We start from the raw sequence: 22,116 nt of genomic DNA on the forward strand, positions 1-22,116 counted from the left end.
TTGCACTGCCTATTATGACTGAAAATGGAACAGGATCACTCGAGCTGAAAAGGGGAATGGAAGATTGCACCAGAAATCCCAGGCTTGCACAGATATTGTCTGGGCCTGTGATAGCCACTGTAAGGCTGCTGCTGAAATCACTGTAGGGCTGGGATTGTGAATGAAAATGGAAAGAAACTTCAGAGCTGAGAAAGGAACTGAGAGATGCGTGTTGAAATGATGGAAGGGCTGGCATAGTGACTGTGGGGCAGGGATGGGGACTCTAGGGCTGCAGCTGAAAAGGACTGTGTGGCTGGGATATTGACTCTGGAGTGGACTCAGTGATGATATTCAAATCAGCTGAATTGTTGCAGAGCTGGAGTCAAGACAAAGATCTCTAGCAGTGTGCTTTTTACGTGGTGGAGCTGCTACCTAGAGCCCCATAAACATCTCCTGTGGAAGAGCCACTCGCGGAGGATTGGGTCTAAGCAGTCAGACTCACATCACACATGCCGTGGCTAGGCTCAGCAAAGAGAGGCAAGAAGGGACTGTTGGTACGATAAATTCCAGCAAGGCTTGTTCTAGCACACCAGAGGGTTCAGGGACAGAAAGACCTGGCCATGTGCTGTGCACAGGCCTAAATAGGGGTCTGGAACCAATGGTCTAAGGGCACGGGGGTGCTACTAAGGGCAGGGGTCAGTGATCTAGAGAGGGGACAGGAGCGGACACTGGGATACCACCACCAATAGGGAAGAAGGGAAGGGAGAAACCATGAGAATCTGGTGGGGGGGGCACAGGGAGAGAAGTGACTGGAGCAGACCACACTGCAAAGCACCACGGGGAAGGACTTTCTTTCTGCCTAGGCAGGGAGGACTCTATAGATAGACCCCAAACTGCATGTTATCAGCTTATTTTTAGATTCCTTTGAATAGCAGATTATGAGACATACTTGGTTTGTAATATATTGCCATTCAAAATATCCTAAATAACATAGTAATGTGATTAGTGTCCCTCCATGCTTGTGCAACTGTGGACATCATCAGACCTAAAATAAATGCAAAATTTATATTCATTTATGTATTAAAAGCTGTGAAATACTTGTGTCCCCTCTGGAATTAATCCCTGTGTCTCCTCAGAGCTGCTGCTTTGCAGTAGAGCTTGGACATATTTTGCTGAAGTTTTGTTTCTTAATAACTAGAGATCCACCAGTAGATGATTTCCATAGGTTCTCCTATTTTGTAGGAGCTGCACGGTGAGGTCAGCATTCTGAGGGAGGCAAAGCAGCCAAAGGCAAGGAACGTGGAGCATCCGGGGGCTTCTCCCACCTGAGTTTCTCCCGGAGCGTGCTGCGTGTCACGCTGGATGTTTAACCCGGCTTTGGGGTGTTCTCCTGCAGTCCCAGCTCCAACTGCTGCCCCTGAGCCGAGGCCTTGCTGTGTCCCAGCACTAAACCCGGCAGGTGGGTCCTGCTTTTCCAGCCCTTTAATCCCACGGGCAATCCCAGATTCCCGGAGCTCCCCTGGGCCCAGCCTGGACTCGCTCCCTGGGAGCTGCACTTCAGTCTGCCTGAACCAAGGACCTCCTGTTTGAAACTTCATTCCTGCTGTTTTTCCTCTTGCAGGTAGTTGGCAAAAAAGGAGAGAGCCAGTGGGAAGTGGAGGCACTGGAAAGCCTTATCCCAGTGCAGGGTTCCCACTTTTCTCTCTGACTCCTGGAGAAATGCCTGAGCATAACCAGAGAGTGTCCATTTGATTTCCTGCCCTTTCCAGTAAATTGTTGCTTTCAGCTGGATTGTGTTCCTGGTGTCATCCTCCTCCTCCTCCTCCATGGATTTGTAAATAAAATTCCTGACTTTTGCTGAGTTGCATTTTGTTATTCCAGCAATTGTGGCTCTTTTGTTCCACAGAAACTTCCCAACTCTGCTGAGAGTTTCAGCTGTCAAATCCAAGTAAGATTGGAGTTCCTTTGGATTGTTACTCCCACAAATGAGAGATCCTTCTGGAACAGGAGTAAATAGGCATGTTTAACTCCCTCTTCCCTTGAACATCAGAGCAGAAGAAGCAGATTTGAAATCATCATTCCACAGACTTCCTGACTGTTCCAAAAGTTTTCAGTGTTAGAAATTTCTGGGCTTGTTTTGCAGGCAAGCTGGGAGTTAGATATTATTCCTTCGTTTTATTTGATGTTTTTCCTCTCTCTGGTTTTAGTAACACAGTATTTATTTTTTCCTATTTTCCATCCAAGTTGGAATTTTGCTACTTCTTAGGGGACATTTCCAAGGAAATTTACCCAATTAATGTTGGTAAATCAGGAATTGTTCAGCACCATATCCGCAGAATTCTGGGAATTCCCAGGAAACCTTGTTAAGTGTTTAATTGCCATGATTCATCTCTTTGTGAAGTTCAATTTAGTGCGTTTTTTATTATATAAGTTCCATTAAAACCTAAATCCTGGCCTAGTTGCTGTTCCTTTGACAGAGTGAGATGGTTCTTTCCTGCCTTGGCACATGTGGATGTTCATCCAAAGCGAACTTCCCAATAAAACAGAATTTATTTCCAAGCAAAACTGGGATTTATCTAGAAAGCCTTATTTTCTGGGAGGCACTGGGTTTATTTTCCCTATCCCTGCATAATCCAGGATGCTCCCAGAGCTCTGTTAGGCAATGGCCTGAGGAGAGAGCTACATTTATTCAGTTTCATATTTTATTTTAATTATTATTTTACTTTTTATTTTTTACTTTTTGATTTTTGTATTTTTTATGTTAAATATTGTATTGTGGTTAATGTTTTCATGGGGGGTTTTTTGTTTGTTTGTATTTTTAAAATGTTTTTTTGTTTATTTCATTTATTTTTATCTTTTTATTATTTATTTTTTATTTTTCTTTATTACTATTTAAAATCTTAATTACTCCTTTTTTTTAAATATATGGATATTATTTCAGTTTTTCCATTCATGTTATTTATTTTGTATTTTTAAATTTTTTAAATTATATTTTTAATTTATTATTTTAGATTTTATTTAGTTTATTTTTTTTTTACTTTTGTTATAACTTTTGAGTTTTATTTTTTAAATTTTTTTTTATTTTGTTTTATTTTATTTTAATTAATTTTTTATGTGTTGTCTTTGTTGGGTTTTTTTTATTCCTTACTGTTTTTCCCCCGAGTATGTGGAAGTTTGGCTGTTGGGAAGAAAGAAGCTGAGAAATGACCTCCCTGTCCGCTGGACGTCTGGATAGAATCGAGAGCGCAGTTAGCAAAAATCCTCTGGATTTTCTGCTGCACTAAAAAACCTGAACAGAGAAAGCTGTGGACATCGTGGTGCCTTTCTTCTCCTTTCAACCCCTAAACAGGTCTCCTTGTCCCCGTGCACAGTATTGCCAGCAGTGACTCGATGTCGAAGTGTATTTCAGAGGCAGCGATAAAACTATGCAGACATTTTATTTTGTAACTCTATGAACCTCCTTGTTTATTAGCCAAGAAATCCAAAATTAAGAAAACAAAAAAAAAAAAACAAACCCAAAACAAACCCCCCCACAAACAACCCCACCCTCCCCAAAAGCACATAGGAAGAGAAAAGATGCCCATATTATTTTAATAAAGATTAAATATTTACCCCTTAGACAACCAGGGTCCTTCAATTGTAATTAACTGTGGTTCTGATGTGTTTGGTTAATGAATTCATATGGTTTAAAATATCAAGAAGTAAACACCAATTAAAACAAAAAAACCACAAAAAATTAAGAAAAATATAAGTAACAAAAAGAGAACTATGAAATATGAAAAATAATATCAATAGACATACTATCTATTATTACTTGTTCCATATATAATAATATGGAAAATATACCTACTATAATGTACATGATATAATAGATAAATTGTAATGAATAATAGAAATATCAAAATAAGAAATAGAAGAAATATTGAACTGTAGCCTAAAATAAAGGCTTTTTTTGGTTTTGGCTTGGTTGATGGCGGGGTTCCCGTAGTCGTTGCGGTTGGGGGTCTTTTGGGGCCTTTATTTTCGGGGATGTTTGGAAGGGGATTTTTGGCCACGTTCTTTTCTGCCTCCGCTCCCTGCGGCAGCGCTGCCACCGTGTGGACACAGAGCGGTACTGCAGCTCTCCCCACCGAGGCGCGTGGCAGCCCCGGGCGGTGATCTGTAAGGCAATGCTGCCATCCTGTGGATAAAAAGCGGTACTGCAACTCTCCGCCGTGCCCGTCCCCGCGGGCCCGTGGCAGCCCCGGACTGTGAGCTCACGGGCAGTGTTGCCGCCCGAGCGCCGAAAGATCACGGCCAAAAAGGTGGGAAAAAATGCGAGGACCCCGGGCGCGTGGCAGCCGGCTCCCTGCGCGCGACCCGGACCACGGAGCCGCCCGGGAACGATTTTCCGCGGCGTACGCCAGTGTGCGGACACGGGATGGGGGCTGAGCGGCGCCACGGCAGTGTTCGGGCAGGCGATGTGGTCAGGGGCCTGTGCGAGCAGCCGAGGGGGACATTTGGGGGGGGGTGCCACAACCAAAATGGCGGCGCGGCTCGGGGCGCTTGACCTTCTAAAGATGGCGGCGAAAAGGGCGGGAAAACGAGAGGACCGCATGTGTGTCTAGTTGGCTGTCTGCACAAAACCCCGACCACAGCGCCGCCCGGGGGAAATTTTCGGTGCTTTCTCCAGATATAGAGACACGGGCCGTGGATTCAGCCGCGTCGCAGCTGGGTTCAGATTAGTGGATTTAGTCAGGCGCCTATGTTAGACACCGACGGGGGCCTTAAACGTGCCACAACCAAGATGGCGGCTCGACCAGAATTGGCTTCAGCCACAACTAAGATGGCGGCGGGGAGGGGCGAAAGTGACGTAATGCTTCTCGCAACCGAAAAGAGCCGGGGGGATGACGAAAGCGACCGAGTGTTGCCGAACAGCCGAGAAGAGCCGACGGCTGACGGAAAGCGCCGGGTTTTCCCGAACAGCCGAACCCAGCCGAGTTGCCCCGAACGTCGCTCCCCAGGACCCTGATTTTGGAATGCTTTATGGAATTGGCCGAGCAGCTTTTACTACTGAGGTTTCCACAGAGAGGAAATGAGGTGTACCATAGATTTGTTTTCCCCAAAGCGTTTTGAAATTATACCAGAATCTCCGCTCTCCCCTCAGACCCCGTGTCCTCGAGTCTTGAGTTTTCTCGTAAAGATTTTTCTGCCTATGCTGGAAACAGATTTCCCGGCACCGCGGGGAGCGGCGGGATTTGGGGGGTCCCGGGGCCGGCACGGGGGTTCCCCGCGGCCCGGCCCGGCCCTGTCAGGACCAGGAAATCGCCGCCGCCGTCCTCTCGTGCCCAGGGCCCCGGCAGAAAGCCGGCGCAGCGCCGGCTGCGGGCGGAGCAGGAGCGGCTCCTGCCGCCCGCAGCGCCCCCGGTCCCGATCGCGACCGCAACGCCGCCCCGCCCTCAGCCCGGGCCCCGAACTCCCCGGCCCCGATCCGCCGGCCCTGGCGGGAGCGGGGGCGTGAGGGGACAGCGGGAGCTCGCGGAGCCGAGCTGGGATTGGCGGGGCCGGCGCTGCCTCCGCTTGTGATTGGTTGCGCTCACCTGGCCGGCGCTTCCTCAACAGAGATTGGCGGGGCCGGCGCTGCCTCCGCTTGTGATTGGCTGAGCTGGCCGGCCCTGGGGCATAAATAGAGCCCTGAGGGGGCCGGGAGCGTCAGTCCGGCGGCGGGACGGGGAGCGGCGTTTGGAGCTGCGCGGTCGGTCGGGAGGAGCGCTGCTGCGCTGGGACGGAATGTCCGCAGCTGCCGGCCCGGGGAGCGAGGGTGAGCACGGACGCGACTCCCGCGTCCGCCTGCGCCGGTGTCTGGGGGCCGGCGGTGTCCTGGGGCAGTGGCGCCAGCCGTACCCAGGGCGGCCGGAGGCCGGTGCGGGGCCTGGTGAGGCACAGGAGGACTGGCTGTGGCTACCAGGGGCCGGCGAGAAGCGCTTCTGTTGTTTCTGGATTTAAAGCAGTGTTTAAAGTATCAGAAATAAAGCAACAGGTTTTGCATTTTTTGTTATTTTATTTTGCTTTGATTAGAAGTAACTATGTTTTTCATATTTATTGCATCTTTTCATTATTTTGCTTGTTTCAATGCACTATTTTTGGTTCAATTTTTTTTTTTTTTTTTTTTTTTTTTTTTTTTTTTTTTTTCTAGATATTTGATGTTAATTCAGTAAAGGTTGTAGGGCTAGGGCTGAAACAGCAGTTGTGAGCCCAGTAGAGACAGAAAGCCCCAGGATGTGGAATAAAGCCCTTGGCACTAGAGGCAGGCCCAAAACAGTGTGGAACAATGGAAATGCTGGGGCTGGAGGGTTCTCCCCACGGGAGAAGGGGATGGAGCTGCAGCTCAGGGCCTGCAGGAGATGCCTGGGGGGTTACCAGCCCTTGCCCCATGGTACCCAGCAGAGGCTGAGGGTGTGGGGCCCGAGAACCAACCCATGGACACCTTTTGGGATGGGGGAGCAGGGGCCCAGTGGCTCTTCCCAGCCCCTGGTGCTGCCTCGGGGAGCTGAGGGGGCCTTCGGACAAGTGCTGGGCTGAGACCCAGGGGAAGGGGGGAGATACATGTTGGCCTTCGGGCTTCAAGTGTCCCCGAGGTTGAGAACCCAGGAGGGTGGGTGATACAACTCCTAAAGACATTGAAGTGATGACAATGACTGACTTGTGGCCTTCTCGACAGCCCCGGGCTGCAGTGAGAAGCAGTAGCAGCTTTTAGCTGCAGGCAGTGGGAAGCTGAGGAGCTGGAGCTGAGACAGCAGAGCTGGAGGAGACACAAAGATGGTAGGCTTTGGGGTGAAACCCCTGTGGGGCTGCTCTAGGGAATATGGAGCCGGGACGGGAACTGCGGGCTGGAGCTGAAATCACTGTAAGGGCTGGGATAGGGACTGGAGAGCTGTTGCTGCAGTAAGGATTGGAAGGTTGAGGCTGGACTATGGGAACAGGAGCTGAGCTGAAACAACACAAAGCTAGAGCAAAAGCAAAACTCGTACTCTGAGAACCAGAAGCAGCATTTTGTGCCACTGCTGGGAAGATGTGGAGACAGAAGTGAAACAGAAGAGCTGGCAGTGAAATAAAGCTTGTGGGCCTGAAGCTGAAATCACTGGGGACTGCAGTGCTACAATTGCAATCACAGTTCAAAGGGGATAATGAGTGTAGACCTGGGAAGTGACTGTGAAATGGGACACGTGCCCAGGGGTTAGTAATGGAATAAAGATTAATGGGATGGAGGTGGAATAGCATTTCTAGAGCTGAAGCTGAAACCGCACAACTAAAGACAAAAAAAGGGCCCTGTTGTCTCAACCTGGAGCAGCTACACCTGGCGAAGACAGGCAGAAAAAATGAATGTGGAGGTGGAAGAACCGGGCTGGCCGTGAAATAAAGCTTGTGGGTCAAGAGCTGAAAACTCTGGGGCTGGGAAGGGCTTTCTAGAACTGCTGAACACCTGAACTCTGAACACATGAAATCAGCAGAGAGGTGGGATAGAGATTGTTAATGGCAGAGGGCAATCAGTGTGTCAGGGAGGGGCCCATAGGTCCAAAAGTGAAGGCTGGAGATGTGTGGGAGGGACAAAAGCTGAAATAAGGTCTTGAGCATGAAGTACGGTGACAGGCTGCGGCTGGGAAAAGCCCAGTCAGAAGGCGAAGACAGGAGAAAAAAATTCCAGGAAGCAGCACTAGGAAAAAAGATATTCAAGCTAGGTTTTCCTGACGCCCCCTCCACATTAATACTACACTGTCCTATCCCTGTTCCTGTCAGATGCATCAGCACTAATGCAGGTAACGGCTTTTGGATTTCAGACCTGACCAGGAAGGATGGTTTCTGTCCTCTCAACCCCTACACAGGGGGAAAGGATACTTTGGGTCACCCCCCCTCCTACTCCTGTCATCTCCAGCTCAGGCTGCCCCTGCATCACTTACCTCATTCTGGAGATGGGGCTCCCAGGGAGGAAGGGACAAGCTGTTCTGCCTAGTCCCAAGCTAGGACACGGCTGGGAAGCCCCAACTCTGCTCTAAACACCTGGGGGTGGGCCTGGCAGCCCCCCTTTCCTTCCCAATAGCTTTGGTGAGGAATCCGGTCCCCCTCCCCAAGGGCCAAGGGATTGGTAAGGGATTTTAGCAACCCTTGGATGGCCCTTGGTGCAGGCAGCTCTTGTTTAATTTCTCTTTATTCTTTTAATATCTTTCAATTACTTCTTAAGCAGTTACTACAATTAAGATATACAATAAGGACAGCAGCATTTCTCCCTTGTTGGATTGGGAAATCCAAGCCGAGGTCCTTGGAGAGACTGAGGGGATGGAGAGCTGAGCCTCAGGCTAGGTTTAGACAGTGGGAATTAGGTGAGGAAGAAAAGAGAGATTCCCTCCAAAAGTGATTAAGGCCAGTTCTGCTGGCTTTGAGGGCTACTACCCCCAAAAAATCATTCTGGTTAAACGGGACTTGGAGAAGCAGGGGGATGTGCAGGGAGGCCTGTGCTGGGACCCCTCAAATTCCAGTCTGAGCTGCTGGGCACTGCTGGGCCTTTGGGACATCACTGAGAGGCTCCACTGCCTGATCCAGGGAGTTCTCCCGTTATTTTCTGTCGTGCTTAGCATCTGGCAGGTTATTGCAGCTCCACAGGCTGAAAATCCCATCGGAGCACTTGGAGTCACAGACGATCACACAGAAGCCAATCTGGGAGGGAAAACGAGCTGTTCCATAGATTTATTTTTCCCACTTCTTTTTGAAATTATACCAGAATCTCTGCTCTCCCATCAGATCCCGTATCCTTGAGTTTTGAGTTTTCTGATAAAGATTTTTCTGCCTATGCTGGAAACAGATTTCCCGGCACCGCGGGGAGCGGCTGGATTTGGGGGGTCCTGGGGCCGGCACGGGGGTTCCCCGCGGCCCGTCCCGTCCCTGTCGGCACCAGGAAATCGCCGCCGCCGTCCTCTCGTGCCCAGGGCCCCGGCAGGACGCCGGCGCAGCGCCGGCTGCGGGCGGAGCGGGAGCGGCTCGTGCCGCCCGCAGCGCTCCTGGTCCCGATCGCGACCGCAACGCCGCCCCGGTCCTCCGGCCCCGAGGCCCGCAGCCCGCCCGCCGGGGGAGAGGCGGCACCGCTCGGGACTCCCGGTCGGCACGGACAGGACCCGAAGCAGAACGCCCGGTCCCATTCCCGGCCCCCCTCAGCGCCTCCGGCTCCGCGCAGGGCCGGGCGCGGCCTCGGCTCGGCTGAGCTGTGAGGGGCGGGGCCGGCCCGGAGAGCAGGGCGGGGCGCTGCGGCGGAGCCGGGGCGCTGTGAGGCGGGGCCCGGAGGTGACCGGGGACGCGGCTGGGCAGTACTAGGGGCGCGGGGCGGGTCCCGGGTGCGAGGCCCCAGGACCCACCGGAGAGCTCCACACCGAGCTCAGAGCATCAGCTTTTTCCGGCACCCTTTTGAAATCCCGCCCGGCTCGCGATTGACGGGCTCGCTGAGGCATCGGCAGCGCTGATTGGATAGCGGGTCCCGGGAACCGCCCCCGGCTCCGCCCCGCGCTCAGCACCGACCCCGATCCCCCCCGGCCCCGATCCCCCGGCACCCCCAGGTGAAGCTGTAATGGATAACGAGGGACAGACCAGGCACAGGTGGGAGTTGTAATGGATAACGAGGGGGCGGTTTAAGAGGGGGAGCCTCAGCTCGGTTCGGTATCCAGCTGTGAGCAGTGAGTGCTCAGGTCCTGGCTGTGGTTCTTGGAGTGAAGGCAGGAGCACGTGGTTTTGGAGCATCAGTTCTGGAGGCAACAAGGGACAAACCTTTATACCCAGCAGAAGGTAAGCCAGTGTGGGTTTATAGGGGGACTTTTTTTTCTTTTTCACCTTCGTCTCACCAATCCCTCCCCGGTGCTCCCAGAAGAAAAAGGAGTTATGGAGAAAAAAGGAGTTCAAATTGATTAAAGAAACTCCTTTTTTCTGTTGTTATCTGTGTTTAAACTGGAGAGATTTTCTTTTCTCATGGAATTTTAATTAATAGTGGCCCTTCAATGTGGCTTCTTTTGAATATGATATTCTTAGATGGTGTGTAGTGTTTTGTGTGACTTTTTTGGTATTATTTATTGTGAGTAATTTGGTTTTTGAGTGAAGGTAACTCTATGAGTGGGTTTGTTTGTATTTGGGGTAGAATTAATTTAAGTAGCTCTTTTTGAGAGACTTCTGCTATGTGTTATTGGGGTTTTGTGTATTGTATGGAGGGATTCAGGTTGGGTAGAGCTGTTTTTTTCTGTTTGGTGGTTTTTAATGATTTATTGGGTAGCTTTATTCTGTTTGTAGGTGGCGTGTGACGAAGGATACGTGGTGTATTTATTTCAGGTTAGATTTCACAGTTTACCTGTTGGTCAGAGTGTTTTTGAACTGAGTTTCATTGTTGAGTTGTTTTTGGGGGATATTGTGTTTTTCAAGAGTTTGTTTTCTAAGGTTTACAGTGGTGTAATAGGCTGTGGTGTGAGGTATAGGGGAGGTTTTTATTTATTTAGTAGTGGCTTTTATCATGGCAAACGTGTTGTGTTTGTTTTAGTGGGTTTGAGACAGTGTGAGGTAGTTAATTTTTTAGGGTTTCTTAATAATTAGGTTATTGTTTGTTGTTTTGCAGGGGTTTGTTTTTTTAGCCTGCTTGATTAGAGCATATGTTTTATAGTTTTGGATAATTTAGGGGATATTGTTTGTAGTCTAATGGATCTTTTGGTTTTGTGTGTATTTATAGGTAGTCTGTTTGTTTGGATAGCTTTGAGGAATTATGGGTTTATTGAGTTAGAAATAATTGTTTTTGTTGTTGTTAATTTGAGTATATTTGTGCTATTTTTATTTTTGTGGATTGGTTTGTTTGTTGTGGTTTAGGGTAAACTTTGGAGGAAACTTTTGAATGGGTTTTTTTTTTTGAGAGTAAAATGGTGTCTCTTTTAAATTGGTTTGTGAAAGAATTTCTTTAGGAAGAAATGGAAAAAACTATTTATTTAACAAACAAAGTGGTCACAAGCATAAAAAGTGAATAACATAAAACAATAAAACATTTTGGTTTTCTGAAGGGAGATGGTAAATTCAGAAAGTCCTTGCTGTGGCTGTAGCTCAGCTCCTTTGGTCTCTTATCAGCTGTTCTGATGTTGATAAAATGCTGAGGTCCAGGCCCCGTGGCTGCAGGTGCAGCTCTTGGTGCTTCTCTGGGTTTTTCAGTCTGCAGCAGGTTTAATGAGCCCTAAGAAAAAGTGAAAAAATAATCAGTGCAGGGAACTTCCCTTCCCTAAAACTAACAACTAACAAAGAGCCAAGCAGATCTGTGTGCTGCAGTCTGTCTGTGCTTGAGCTGAATACACTGGACAGGGAATGCACAGGAGTGAACACTGTTTTCTTAAAACAGGCTGCATGCTTTTTCTTTCCTTGCTTTGCTCTCAAAATCAGTCTGAAAGGTACTGAAGGTATTTTTGAAGTAGTTATTTTAAATATTTGAGGGGTTTTGGCACTGAAAGTATTTGTTTTGGAGGAAGTTGGTTTGGAGTGCTTGGGCTTTTGGGTTAGTTATGATGGGATTATTTTATTTTTAATTAGGTGTTTTTATGTTTTATTGCAGTCAAAAGTTGTGACTTTTTTGTTATGTTAGTAATCAAAAATAGGTTTTGATTTTGTATACAGTGATGGGATTGCTGTATATGGTGCACTAGCATGGACTAAGGATTTAAAATTCTGTGGTTTTGATGTGTAAGGTTAATGAATTTATATAGGTCAAAAACCGTGGGTTTTCTGCTTCTTCTTTGGTTAGAAGCAGGTCTTTAAGTTGGGGGGCTTCTGGGTGTATATTTTGGAGGTTGTTTGAGAGGAATGGAGATGGGGTTATTTTTATAATATTTGGAAGTTGGACTATGAGTAATAAGAGTTGGCTTTTTTTTTGTGGACTTTTGCTTGTGTTTTCTAAAATTGATATATTTGTGTGGTCAGGGTTGTGGTGTTTCTGGTGCAACTCTGACCATCCCTTATTGTTTGTGTGTTTCAGGTGGTCACTTGTCTCACACTGAGATCCTCTCACCCACCAGCCAACAGACCTGCTGAGGTCATCCGTGGATGTTTGGTTTTCTTTATGGCACCTGAGTAAGAGACAGCAGGAATTTCCCTGAGGCAGAGGCAGCCTTCCTTGGCCCCTGATGTGGATTCTCATCCCTGGACATCCCAGAGATAAGTGGAGGGCTAAAAGCCACAGAGGGAATGAAAGTGGGGTGTGGGGTCAGGGGTCACTGGGAGGGATTTTTGAGTCAGGTTTGGAGATGGGGATGTCAAAGATGTGACCCCTTTAGGGCACGTAAAGGGAAGGTGTCACAGTGCTGAGGTGTGCAGGGCAGAGCAGTCCCAGGGCACGTCGTGTCACTTGTCTGTTGTGCACTCTGTGTCTTTTGTGATGTGTCTCTTTCCTCACCCCTTTGAGGGGCCCGTTAGAAATGCCAGGCATTGTTCTTAACATCTCCCTGTTCCTTGGACAGGCACTGATATCATTGAATTTTGACTCAGGTGTTCAGACACACATCAGAATCCATCTCTCTTCACAACCTTCCAGGCTGGTGCCTTTCCAGGTCTTGTTCTGAGCTGTATCCACAGCTGTGCACTGCCACCATCCATTCTGGTGGGTTAGGTCTTGTCAGAATGCAGAGATAGGTAGATGATTCTGACTGTAGGATTCTCAGGCATCCATCTCTGTGTTTCTTGGGGTCAGTGATCCCGTTAGGATCTTCTTCCTGCAGGGTTCTCTGAGCCTGGTCAGCTCCCCATTGGTCTTACCTCGGTCATCTCATTGCAAGTTCTCTCGGTCCTCAGGGTCATTCTTCTTGCCCAGATATTTCTGTCCCTGTTGTGTCCCTCCTTTTGTCCTGCCCTGTGTCACGGGTGTTGGTGTGTGTTTGGCTTGGAGCTGCTCTGCCTTGTTGCTTAGTCTGGGTGTAGGGGGAATGGGACAAGTCCTGGGGGCTTGAAATTTGTCATGTAGGGTGTCGTTGGACTGTAGAGGGTATCTCTAGATTGACACAAAGTGTCTGGAGTTGTCGAGTTCTCCTGCAGCACTTTGACTTTTCTCCTGACTTTCCTTCAGGTGCAGATGGATAAAATCTGTGGCAGAGTGCCCCATCCCGGGTGAGGGGGCTCCCCTGAGAAGGTCAGTCACTGTTTGTATTTGCAGGGGAGGTGTAAATGGTGGCCATGTTACAGCACTGCTCTTTGTCTTTATTTTTAGGAAGGAAGGCTGGATCTCTGCAGTCAAAGTGAAGTGGACACGGTGAGCAGTGATGGGTGGACAGAAGCATTTATTATTGCTGTAGTCTCCTTTCTGGTTCTACTCTAAGCATTTACTGGTCTTTTTTTGTTTTATTTAAGGTGGTCCCTTTGCAGATGTGCTGGCCCAGGATGCCAGAGGAGGGTAGATGGGTGCAACATTAAGGTTCACTTGTGCTGTGCTTCATTCAGAGCAGGGAGGTTGCTGTTTCACAGTAACTCACCATGATTTTTCCTTTTTTGTTTCTTTGCAGGTGCTGCTGCCCCAGGTGTACCAAGGAATAGAGGGAGGGGATGAGTTGGCACTTGGGCAGGTGGCCCACAGGTGAGTGCTGTGCTCAGTGTGTCCCTTTTCCTTTTGCTGGGTTCACTCTGGGCAGGCTCTGGAGTGGGGGAAGATCTGAGGGGGGGCCGGGACAGCGGTGCAGAGGGGCCCCGGGGGTGACTCTTCTGGAGGGGAATAGTCACATTTTCTGTTCTGTGGTCCCAGGTAGTGTGAGGAGGTGCACAGCTGGAGGTTGGATATGGCAGCACCGAGGGAACGTCTCCAAATCCACGGAGCCAACACGTTCATTTCTGTCCAGGATGGATTTTGTCCACTCATATTCAAAAGTTAAGTGTTGGGGTTGGGTGGTGGGGAGAAGGGGGAAAAACTTTTCAGTCCCAGGAGGCAATTTAAAGTTACCTTAGAGAGGAGAGGGCCCAGTGGGATGGGCCCCTCAGGAGTAAAAAGAGTGAGGTTGGCACAAAGTGTCTGGAGCTGTCAAGTTCTCCTGCAGCACTTTGACTTTTGTCCTGACTTTCTTTCAGGTGCAGATGGATTACATCCATGGCAGAGCACCCCATCCTGTGTGAGGGGGCTCCCCTGAGAAGGTCAGTCACTGTTTGTGTTTGCAGGGGAGGTGTAAATGGTGGCCATGTTACAGCACTGTTCTTTGTCTTTGTTTTTAGGAGGCAAAGCTGGGTCTCTGCAGTCAAGGTGAAGTGGACGAGGTGAGCAGTGATGGGTGGACAGAAGCAGTTACTATTGCTCCAGCCTCACTTGCTGGTGGAACTCTGAGCATCCAGTGCTGTCTGTTTTAGGTGTTCCATTCACACGATGCTGATCTCCTCTTACCAGCCAGACAGTGGGAGCATTACAGGACTCTGTGGTGAAGCCTTGACCTTCTCCATTTGACGGGGCCATCCAGGTGGACTTTGGTAACAGCCGAGGAGTTGAGGTGTGTCAGGGAGGAGGAGGGAGGCTCTGCTCAAGTTTCAGCAGTGCCACATCACCTTGTCTGCTCTTAACCCAGGCACACCCTGCAGTGTTGGTGTCTGAGCACAGCTGGAGCACAGGGCCCGAGGACCTGGGTGTGCTCAGGAGGTGGTGAGTAGCAGAATTGCTGGTTTTTGGCCCATGTGCTGCTGAGATCACATGGTCACGTTTGCTTTTCTTTATTGTAGCTGACTGAGACACACCAGCCCAGTGACAGCAGGAATTTCCCTGAGGGAGAGGCGCCTTCTTTGGCACCTGTCATGGATTGGCATCCCCAGATGTCCCAGAGATAAGTGGAGGGCTGGGAGCCACAGAGGGGATGAAAGTGGGGTGTGGAGTCAGGGGTCACCAGGAGGGGTTTTTAAATCAGGTTTGGAGATGGGGATGTCCAAGATGTGACCCCTTGGGCTGTGTGAAGGGGAAGTCTCATTTTTGATCACAGTGCTGAAGTGCACAGGGCGGAGCAGTCCCAAGGCATGTCGTGTCACTTGTCTGTTGTGCGCTCTGTGTCTTTTGTGCATCTTGTCTCTTTCATGTCTTTTCCCTTTGCCCTTCAAGGGGCCGTTTAAAACCCCTGGAATCAATCTCAGCATTTCTGATCTCTGCGTTCCTCAGCCAGGTGCCTTTGACTCAGGAGCTTGGACACCTATTGGACTCATCTCTCTTCACAAGTGTCCAGGCTGATGCCTTTCCAGGTCTTGTTCTGAGCTGTATCCACAGCTGTGCACTGCCACCATCCATTCTGGTGGATTAGGTCTTGTCAGAATGCAGAGATAGGTAGATGATTCTGACTGTAGGATTCTCAGGCATCCATCTCTGTGTTTCTTGGGGTCAGTGATCCCGTTGGCATCTTCTTCCTGCAGGGTTCTCTGAGCCTGGTCAGCTCCCCATGGGTCTTACCTCGGTCATCTCATTGCGAGTTCTCTCGGTCCTCAGGGTCATTCTTCTTGCCGAGATATTTCTGTCCCTGTTGTGTCCCCCGTTTTGTCCTGTCCTGTGTCACGGGGGTTGGTGTGTTTGTCCTGGAGCTGCTCTGCCTTGTTGCTCAGTCTGGGTGTAGGGGAATGGGACAAGTCTTGGGGACTTGAAATTTGTCATGTAGGGTGTAGTTGGACTGTAGAGGGTATTCCTGGATTGACACCAAGTGTCTGGAGCTGTCGAGTTCTCCTGCAGCACTTTGACTTTTGTCCTGACTTTGTTTCAGGTGCAGATGGATTAAATCCATGGCGGAGTGGCCCATCCCGGGTGAGGGGCTCCCCTGAGAAGGTCAGTCACTGTTGATGATGAGAGTCCCATATTTCACATTTATTGGCACTGCAGTGCAGGGCACGTGCATTTACAGCTCCAAACAAGTGAGTCCCTTGGTAACCCCCCCTGGGGAGCAGCTGGAGCCTGCTCTGGGCTGGGCTGGGGGACCAAACACTGGGGGCTGACACAGCTCCACACTGAGGGGGCTTGGGAAAATGCCTGGCTTTGTCCTGGATTTCTTTTTTTTTTTTTTTTTTTTTTTTAAAGCTTTCTACAAGGTTTTAACCATCAACTTGGTAAAAAATAAATGGTAAGGACTGAAAACATGAGGAGCCTGCAAGTTACACACACCAAAGACAACTTTTCTTAATAGCTGCGAGGCTTATATCTTGATTTTGAGACTCTCTTTTTTTGGCCAACTTTTTTGTTAAAAATCTTATTCTGAAGTGCCTCAACCACGGACATCCTGTTTGAAACTTTATTGCTGTTGTTTTTCCTCTTGCAGGTAGTTGGCAAAAGAGGACAGAGCCAGTAGGAAGCAAAGCCACTGGAAGGCCTTATCCCAGTCCAGCTGTTCTTTTGTACTCTTTAAAAGATTTTATATTTTTCTTTTTTTTTTAATTTTTTTACTTTATTTTATATTACTTTTAGATTTTTATTTTAATTTTTATGTTTTTATTTATTTTCATTTTTTTATTATTTGTATTTTTAAAGTTTTAAAACTTATTCAGTTTTATTTATTTTTATTTTTACATGTTTTTTTGGTTCCTTTTTAAAATACTATTTCTTACCCAGAATATGTGGAAGTTTGGCCCAACAGGAGAGAAAAACCAGAAAAAGAGTGACATCAAAGAACATTAAATTTATTTGTGCCGTGCTTTAATATAAAAATAATAAAGGATAACATGAAAAAAGGCCAAGCATTCTCTGTTTTCCAGGAGACTTCCATTCTCTGCACAGTGGCCACCCTTCTGGTGGACTTCTACACAGAAACCATTAAATTGTTAATCCTGTTTCTCCCTCTACATATTTTATGTTTTCTTTGTTCTGGCTGTTGGCAAGAAAGAAGTTGAAGAGTGACCTCCATGTCCATTGGCTGTCTGGATATAATTGACAGTGCAGTTAATGAAAAACCTCTGTATTTTCTGCTAAATTAAAAAGCCTTAACAGAGAAAGGTGTAAAGAGTGGGGTGCCCTCTTTTTCCTTTCAGGTCTCATGCCACCCATGCACAGTATTAGCAGGAGTAATTTGATGTCACGTGTTTTTCAGAGGTAGCAATAAAACTAAGTAAACATTTTATTTTAACAAAGAAATCCAAATCTAAGCAAATAAAAAACCCCAAAACAAACCCCCCCACCAACAACCCCCCTCTCCAAAAGCACACAGAATAATTTAATAAATATTAAATATTTACCCTTTAGAAAACTAGGGTCATTCAATTCTCATGAAATGTGTGCCTGATGTGTTAGGTTAATGAATTCATATAGTTTAAAATATAAAGAAGTAAACACAAATTGAAAAAAACCCAACCAAATACAAAAAATAAGAAAAATATAAGTAACAAAAAAGAACTATAAAATATGAAAAATAATACCAATAGCTCCACTCTCTTATTACATGTTCCATATATTATAATATGTAGAATATACCTACTATAATGTACATGATATAATAGATAAATTGTAATGATTAATAGAAATATCAAAATAAGAAATAGAAGTAATTTTGAAATACAGCTTAAACTGAAGGCTTTTTTTGGATTCGGCTTGGGTGATGGCAGGGTTCTCGTGGTTGTTGTGGTTGGGGGTCTTTTGGGGCATTTATTTTAGGGGATGTTTGGAAGGGGATTTTTGGCCACGTTCTTTTTTGCCTCCGCTCCCTGCGGCAGTGCTGCCACCGTGTGAACACGGAGCGGTACTGCAGCTCCCCCTCGTGCCGATCTGTAAGGCAATGCTGCCATCGTGTGGATCTAGAGCGGTACTGCAGCTCCCCCTCGAGCCGATCTGTAAGGCAATGCTGCCATCCTGTGGATAAAAAGCGGTACTGCAGCTCCCCCCCGAGCCGAATTGTAAGGCAATGCTGCCATCCTGTGGATAAAGATCGGTACTGCAGTTCCCCCCCGTGCCGGTCCCGAGAGCTGTGCGGCAGTGCTGCCATCCTGTGGACATACAGCGGTACTGCAATTCTGCGCCGTGCCGGTACCCGAGGTGCGCAGCAGCCCCGTTCTCTGAGCTCACGGGCAGTGTTGCCGCCCGAGCACCGAAAGATCACGGCCAAAAAGGCGGGAAAAAAGTGCAAGGACCCCGGACACGTGGCAGACGACTGCCTGCGCGCGACCTGGACCACGGAGCCGCCCGGGAGCGATTTTTTTTCGCGGCAAAAGAAGGTGCGTGGACACGGGGTGGGGGCTGAGCGGCGCCACGGCAGTGTTGGGGCAGTCGATGTAGTCAGGCGCCTGTGCGAGCAGCCGCGGGGGACATTTGGGGGGGGGTGCCACAACCAGTATGGCGGCGCGGCTCGCGGCGCTTGACCTTCTAAAGATGGCGGCGAAAAGGGCGGGAAAAAGAGAGGACCCCATGTGTGTCTATGTGACTGCCTGCACAAAAATGCCGACCACGCCGGCCCCCGTGGGCAATTTTTTGTGGCGTTTCCAGGTGTAGGGACACGGGCTGTGGGTTCGCCCGCGCCGCAGGCGGGTTCAGGTTAGTCGTTTTAGTCAGGCGCTTGTGTTAGTCACCGATGGGGGCCTTAAGTGTGCCACAACAAAGATGGCGGCTCGACCGGACTTGGCTTCAGCCACAACTAAGATGGCGGCGGGGTGGGGCGAAAGTGACGTAATGCTCCTCGGATCCGAAAATAGCCGGGGGGTGACGTAAATGACCGAGAGTTGCCGAACAGCCGAGAATAGCCGACGGCTGACGGAAATCGCCGAGAGTTGCCGAACAGCCGAGAATTGCCGACGGCTGACGGAAATGACCGAGTTTCTCCGAACAGCCGAGAATAGCCGACTACTGACGGAAATGACCGAGTTTCTCCGAACAGCCGAGAATAGCCGACTACTGACGGAAATTGCCGAGTTTCTCCGAACAGCCGAGAATAGCCGACTACTGACGGAAATGACCGAGTTTCTCCGAACAGCCGAGAATAGCCGACGGCTGACGGAAATCGCCGGGTTTCCCCGAACAGCCGAGAATAGCCGACGGCTGACGGAAATCGCCGGGTTTCCCCGAACAGCCGAGCCCAGCCGAGTTTCCCCGAACGTCGCCCCCCCTCAGCCGAACCGAACGAGCCGGGGGCAGTTCCGGGGCGGCCCCGGCCGGTGTCCGCCGTCACTGCCGCTTCCTCGGCGGGCCATTCAAGGCGGTGTCGGGGCCGCTGCCGATCTCCCGGCGGGCGGGCGGGACACACTGGCGCTGTGTCCGGAGCTGGAGCCGAGCCGGGGTTCCCGGGGAAGGCGGCAGGATAAGCCGGTAAAGGGCCCGTGTGGCCCCGAGAGCCCCCGGAACATTGATTTGGGGGGGTCTGTGCCAGCCGCTTATGCCCTAATGGAGAGGGATTTCTCACAAGGACACGCAGTGATGGACAAGGGGAACGGCTTCATCAGGATGAAAGGAGGCTGAAACGACGCGGAAAGAACTCCACAACTAATCCGAGTTGTTAGAGCGGTTTGTATTTATTGACGTGGAGAATAATTTTATCAAAGACACGCATACCCCCCAGGGGATTTGCCCCCTTTCTTATTTTCTGAGGTTTTACATATGCAGGATATCTTACAGACTTTCTCCATACATATTTATTTTTTGATCTTGGTTATTTTCGTTTGGTATAGTAATTATTTTATGTTTTTCTGGGCACGCTCAGTGTTTAGTGGTGGTGGTCTCCAGGCCGTTGTGGGGGTCTTTTTTAATTCATTTTTTCACCTTTATCTTTCTCATGTGTGCTTTGGCTTTTTTGGCACAATTTTAAGAGAACGTATTATTTTAGAGTCTGTGTTCTTTTCTTTATTTGTGCTCTTAATGCTGTTATTCTGTTGTTTAGGTTAGTTCTTCTAGTTCATTTTGTGATTGTGCTGAAGGTTTCATATTTGTAATGTTTAAATATATGCAAAAAATAATAAGCACCATGTTACTAAATGCTGTCTTATATATTTTAAAATACTACTTGGAATATATTCTATTATACTGTATATGCTCTTTAATTTACTATAAAGGATTAGTTGTGATTTTTCAATTTATGCCTCAGAGGCCGGTTTAGATTAAATATCAGGAAGGAATTGTTCCCTGGGAGGGCGGCGGGGCCCTGGCACAGGTTCCCCAGAGAAGCTGTGGCTGCCCCTGGATCTGGTGGAAGGTGTCTGTGCCCTGGGTGGGGCTGGAATGGGATGAGCTTTCCCTTCCACAATTTAGTGATTCTGGTGGTCCTGCTGAGGTCAGTCAGCCTGAGGAGCTGTTGCAAATTCAGGCTGGAAGTTGAGTGCTTGTAGTTTACACAGTGTAAAGCAAGAATGAACGGTTAAAAAAATTCTACTGCATGATTTTTTTAATATAAAAAGCAGAGGGAGAGGTGCTTCCTTTTATTTACTTCTGATTCAATTGTATTTCTCACTTACAGCACAGTAGAAACCCTGTTCTGCTCTGGCTGCTGAAGGACACTGCAGCATCTCCAGGTGCACCTGAAGGGATCTCGACACCGAGAGAGATTTGTTCTGTTTCCGCATTGACTCTGTTGAAAGGTGAACGCAGAATGTCCATGGGTCACCCTGCCAGCTCCACTTGGCTCAGCAGGCATCGCAGGGAGGGCCCTCCTGTCATCTCTCTGGTGAGTCTGGAGGTGGGTTTTTCTGCTGCTCTGGGGCTGTGCTGGGACCCCTCCAATTCCAGTCAGAGGTGCTGGGCACTGCTGGGCCTTGGGGACACCACTGAGAGGCGGCTGCTTTGGTTCTTAATGCCTGGAAATCCATGGATTGCTGGGTGATTCCCATAAGTTCTCCTATTTTGTAGGAGCTGCAGGGTGAGGTCAGTATTCTGAGGGAGGCCCTGGCAAAGCTGCTGAAGGCAAGGAACACGGAGCATCCGGGGGCTTCTCCCACCTGAGTTTCTCCTGGAGCGTGCTGCGTGTCATGCTGGATGTTTAACCTGGCTTTGTGGTGTTCTCCTGCAGTCCCAGCTCCAACTGCTGCCCCTGAGCCGAGGCCTTGCTGTGTCCCAGCACTAAACCCGGCAGGTGGGTCCTGCTTTTCCAGCCCTTTAATCCCACGGGCAATCCCAGATTCCCGGAGCTCCCCTGGGCACAGCCTGGACTCGCTCCGTGGGAGCTGCACTTCAGTCTGCCTGAACCAAGGACCTCCTGTTTGAAACTTTATTCCTGCTGTTTTTCCTCTTGCAGGTAGTTGGCAAAAAAGGAGAGAGCCAGTGGGAAGTGGAGGCACTGGAAGGCCTTATCCCAGTCCAAGGTTCCCACTTTTCTCTCTGACTCCTGGAGAAACGCCTGATCAGAACCAGAGAGTGTCCATTTGATTTCCTGCCCTTTCCAGTAAATCGTTGCTTTCAGCTGGTTTGTGTTCCTGGTGTCATCCTCCTCCTCCTCCTCCATGGATTTGTCAATAGAATTCCTGACTTTTGCTGAGTTGAATTTTGTTATTCCAGCAATTGTGGCTCTTTTGTTCCACAGAAACTTCCCAACTCTGCTGAGAGTTTCAGCTGTCAAATACAAGTAAGATTGGAGTTTCTTTGGATTGTTACTCCCACAAACTAGAGATCCTTCTGGAATAGGAGTAAATAGGCATGTTTAACTCCCTCTTCCCTTGAAAATCAGAGCAGAGGAAGCAGATTTGAAATCATCATTCCATGGACTTCCACAGACTTCCTGGCTGTGCCAAAAGTTTTCCATGTTAGAAATTCCTGAGCTTGTTTTCCGGGCAAGCTGGGAGTTAGATATTATTCCTTCCTTTTATTTGATGTTTTTCCTCTCTCTGATTTTAGTAAGGCTATATTTTTTTTTCCTATTTTCCATCCAAGTTGGAATTTTGCTACTTCTTAGGGGACATTTCCAAGGAAATTTACCCAATTAATGTTGGTAAATCAGGAATTGTTCAGCACCATATCCCCAGAATTCTGGGAATTCCCAGGAAAACTTGTAAAGTGTTTAATTGCCTCGATTCATCTTGTTTTCAAGTTCAATTGAGTGTGTTTTTAATTACATAAGTCCCATTAAAACTTAAATCCTGGCCTAGTTGCTGTTCCTTGGACACAAGGGGGTGGTTCTTTCCTGCCTTGGCACATGTGGGTGTTCATCCCAAGTGAACTTCCCCATAAAACAGAATTTGTTTCCAAGCAAAACTGGGAATTTTCTAGAA

At 48.5% G+C, this 22,116-nt stretch overlaps 1 protein-coding gene and 1 long non-coding RNA gene across 2 annotated transcripts; both read left to right on the forward strand.

Annotated features, from left to right (window-relative positions):
• The first annotated feature begins 4,717 nt into the window (after window positions 1–4,717).
• Window positions 4,718–14,462, forward strand: LOC310916950. Its single transcript, XR_014591370.1, has 6 exons — window positions 4,718–5,779; window positions 13,509–13,579; window positions 13,745–13,873; window positions 14,071–14,127; window positions 14,206–14,247; window positions 14,338–14,462. It is a non-coding gene; the product is annotated as an uncharacterized lncRNA (long non-coding RNA).
• Window positions 14,463–15,735: 1,273 nt separating this feature from the next.
• LOC310916860 (uncharacterized protein) lies at window positions 15,736–20,942 on the forward strand (the record flags this gene model as incomplete). Its single annotated transcript, XM_083874729.1, has 4 exons — window positions 15,736–15,757; window positions 17,591–18,147; window positions 20,373–20,579; window positions 20,762–20,942. 4 exons carry the CDS (start codon window positions 15,736–15,738, stop codon window positions 20,852–20,854), a joined length of 879 nt encoding a protein of 292 aa, XP_083730855.1. The 3' UTR covers window positions 20,855–20,942.
• Between the last annotated feature and the right edge of the window lie 1,174 nt (window positions 20,943–22,116).

Source organism: Zosterops lateralis, assembly GCF_965231275.1.
Source record: "Zosterops lateralis genome assembly, chromosome: 18".
Lineage (NCBI taxonomy): Eukaryota > Metazoa > Chordata > Aves > Passeriformes > Zosteropidae > Zosterops > Zosterops lateralis.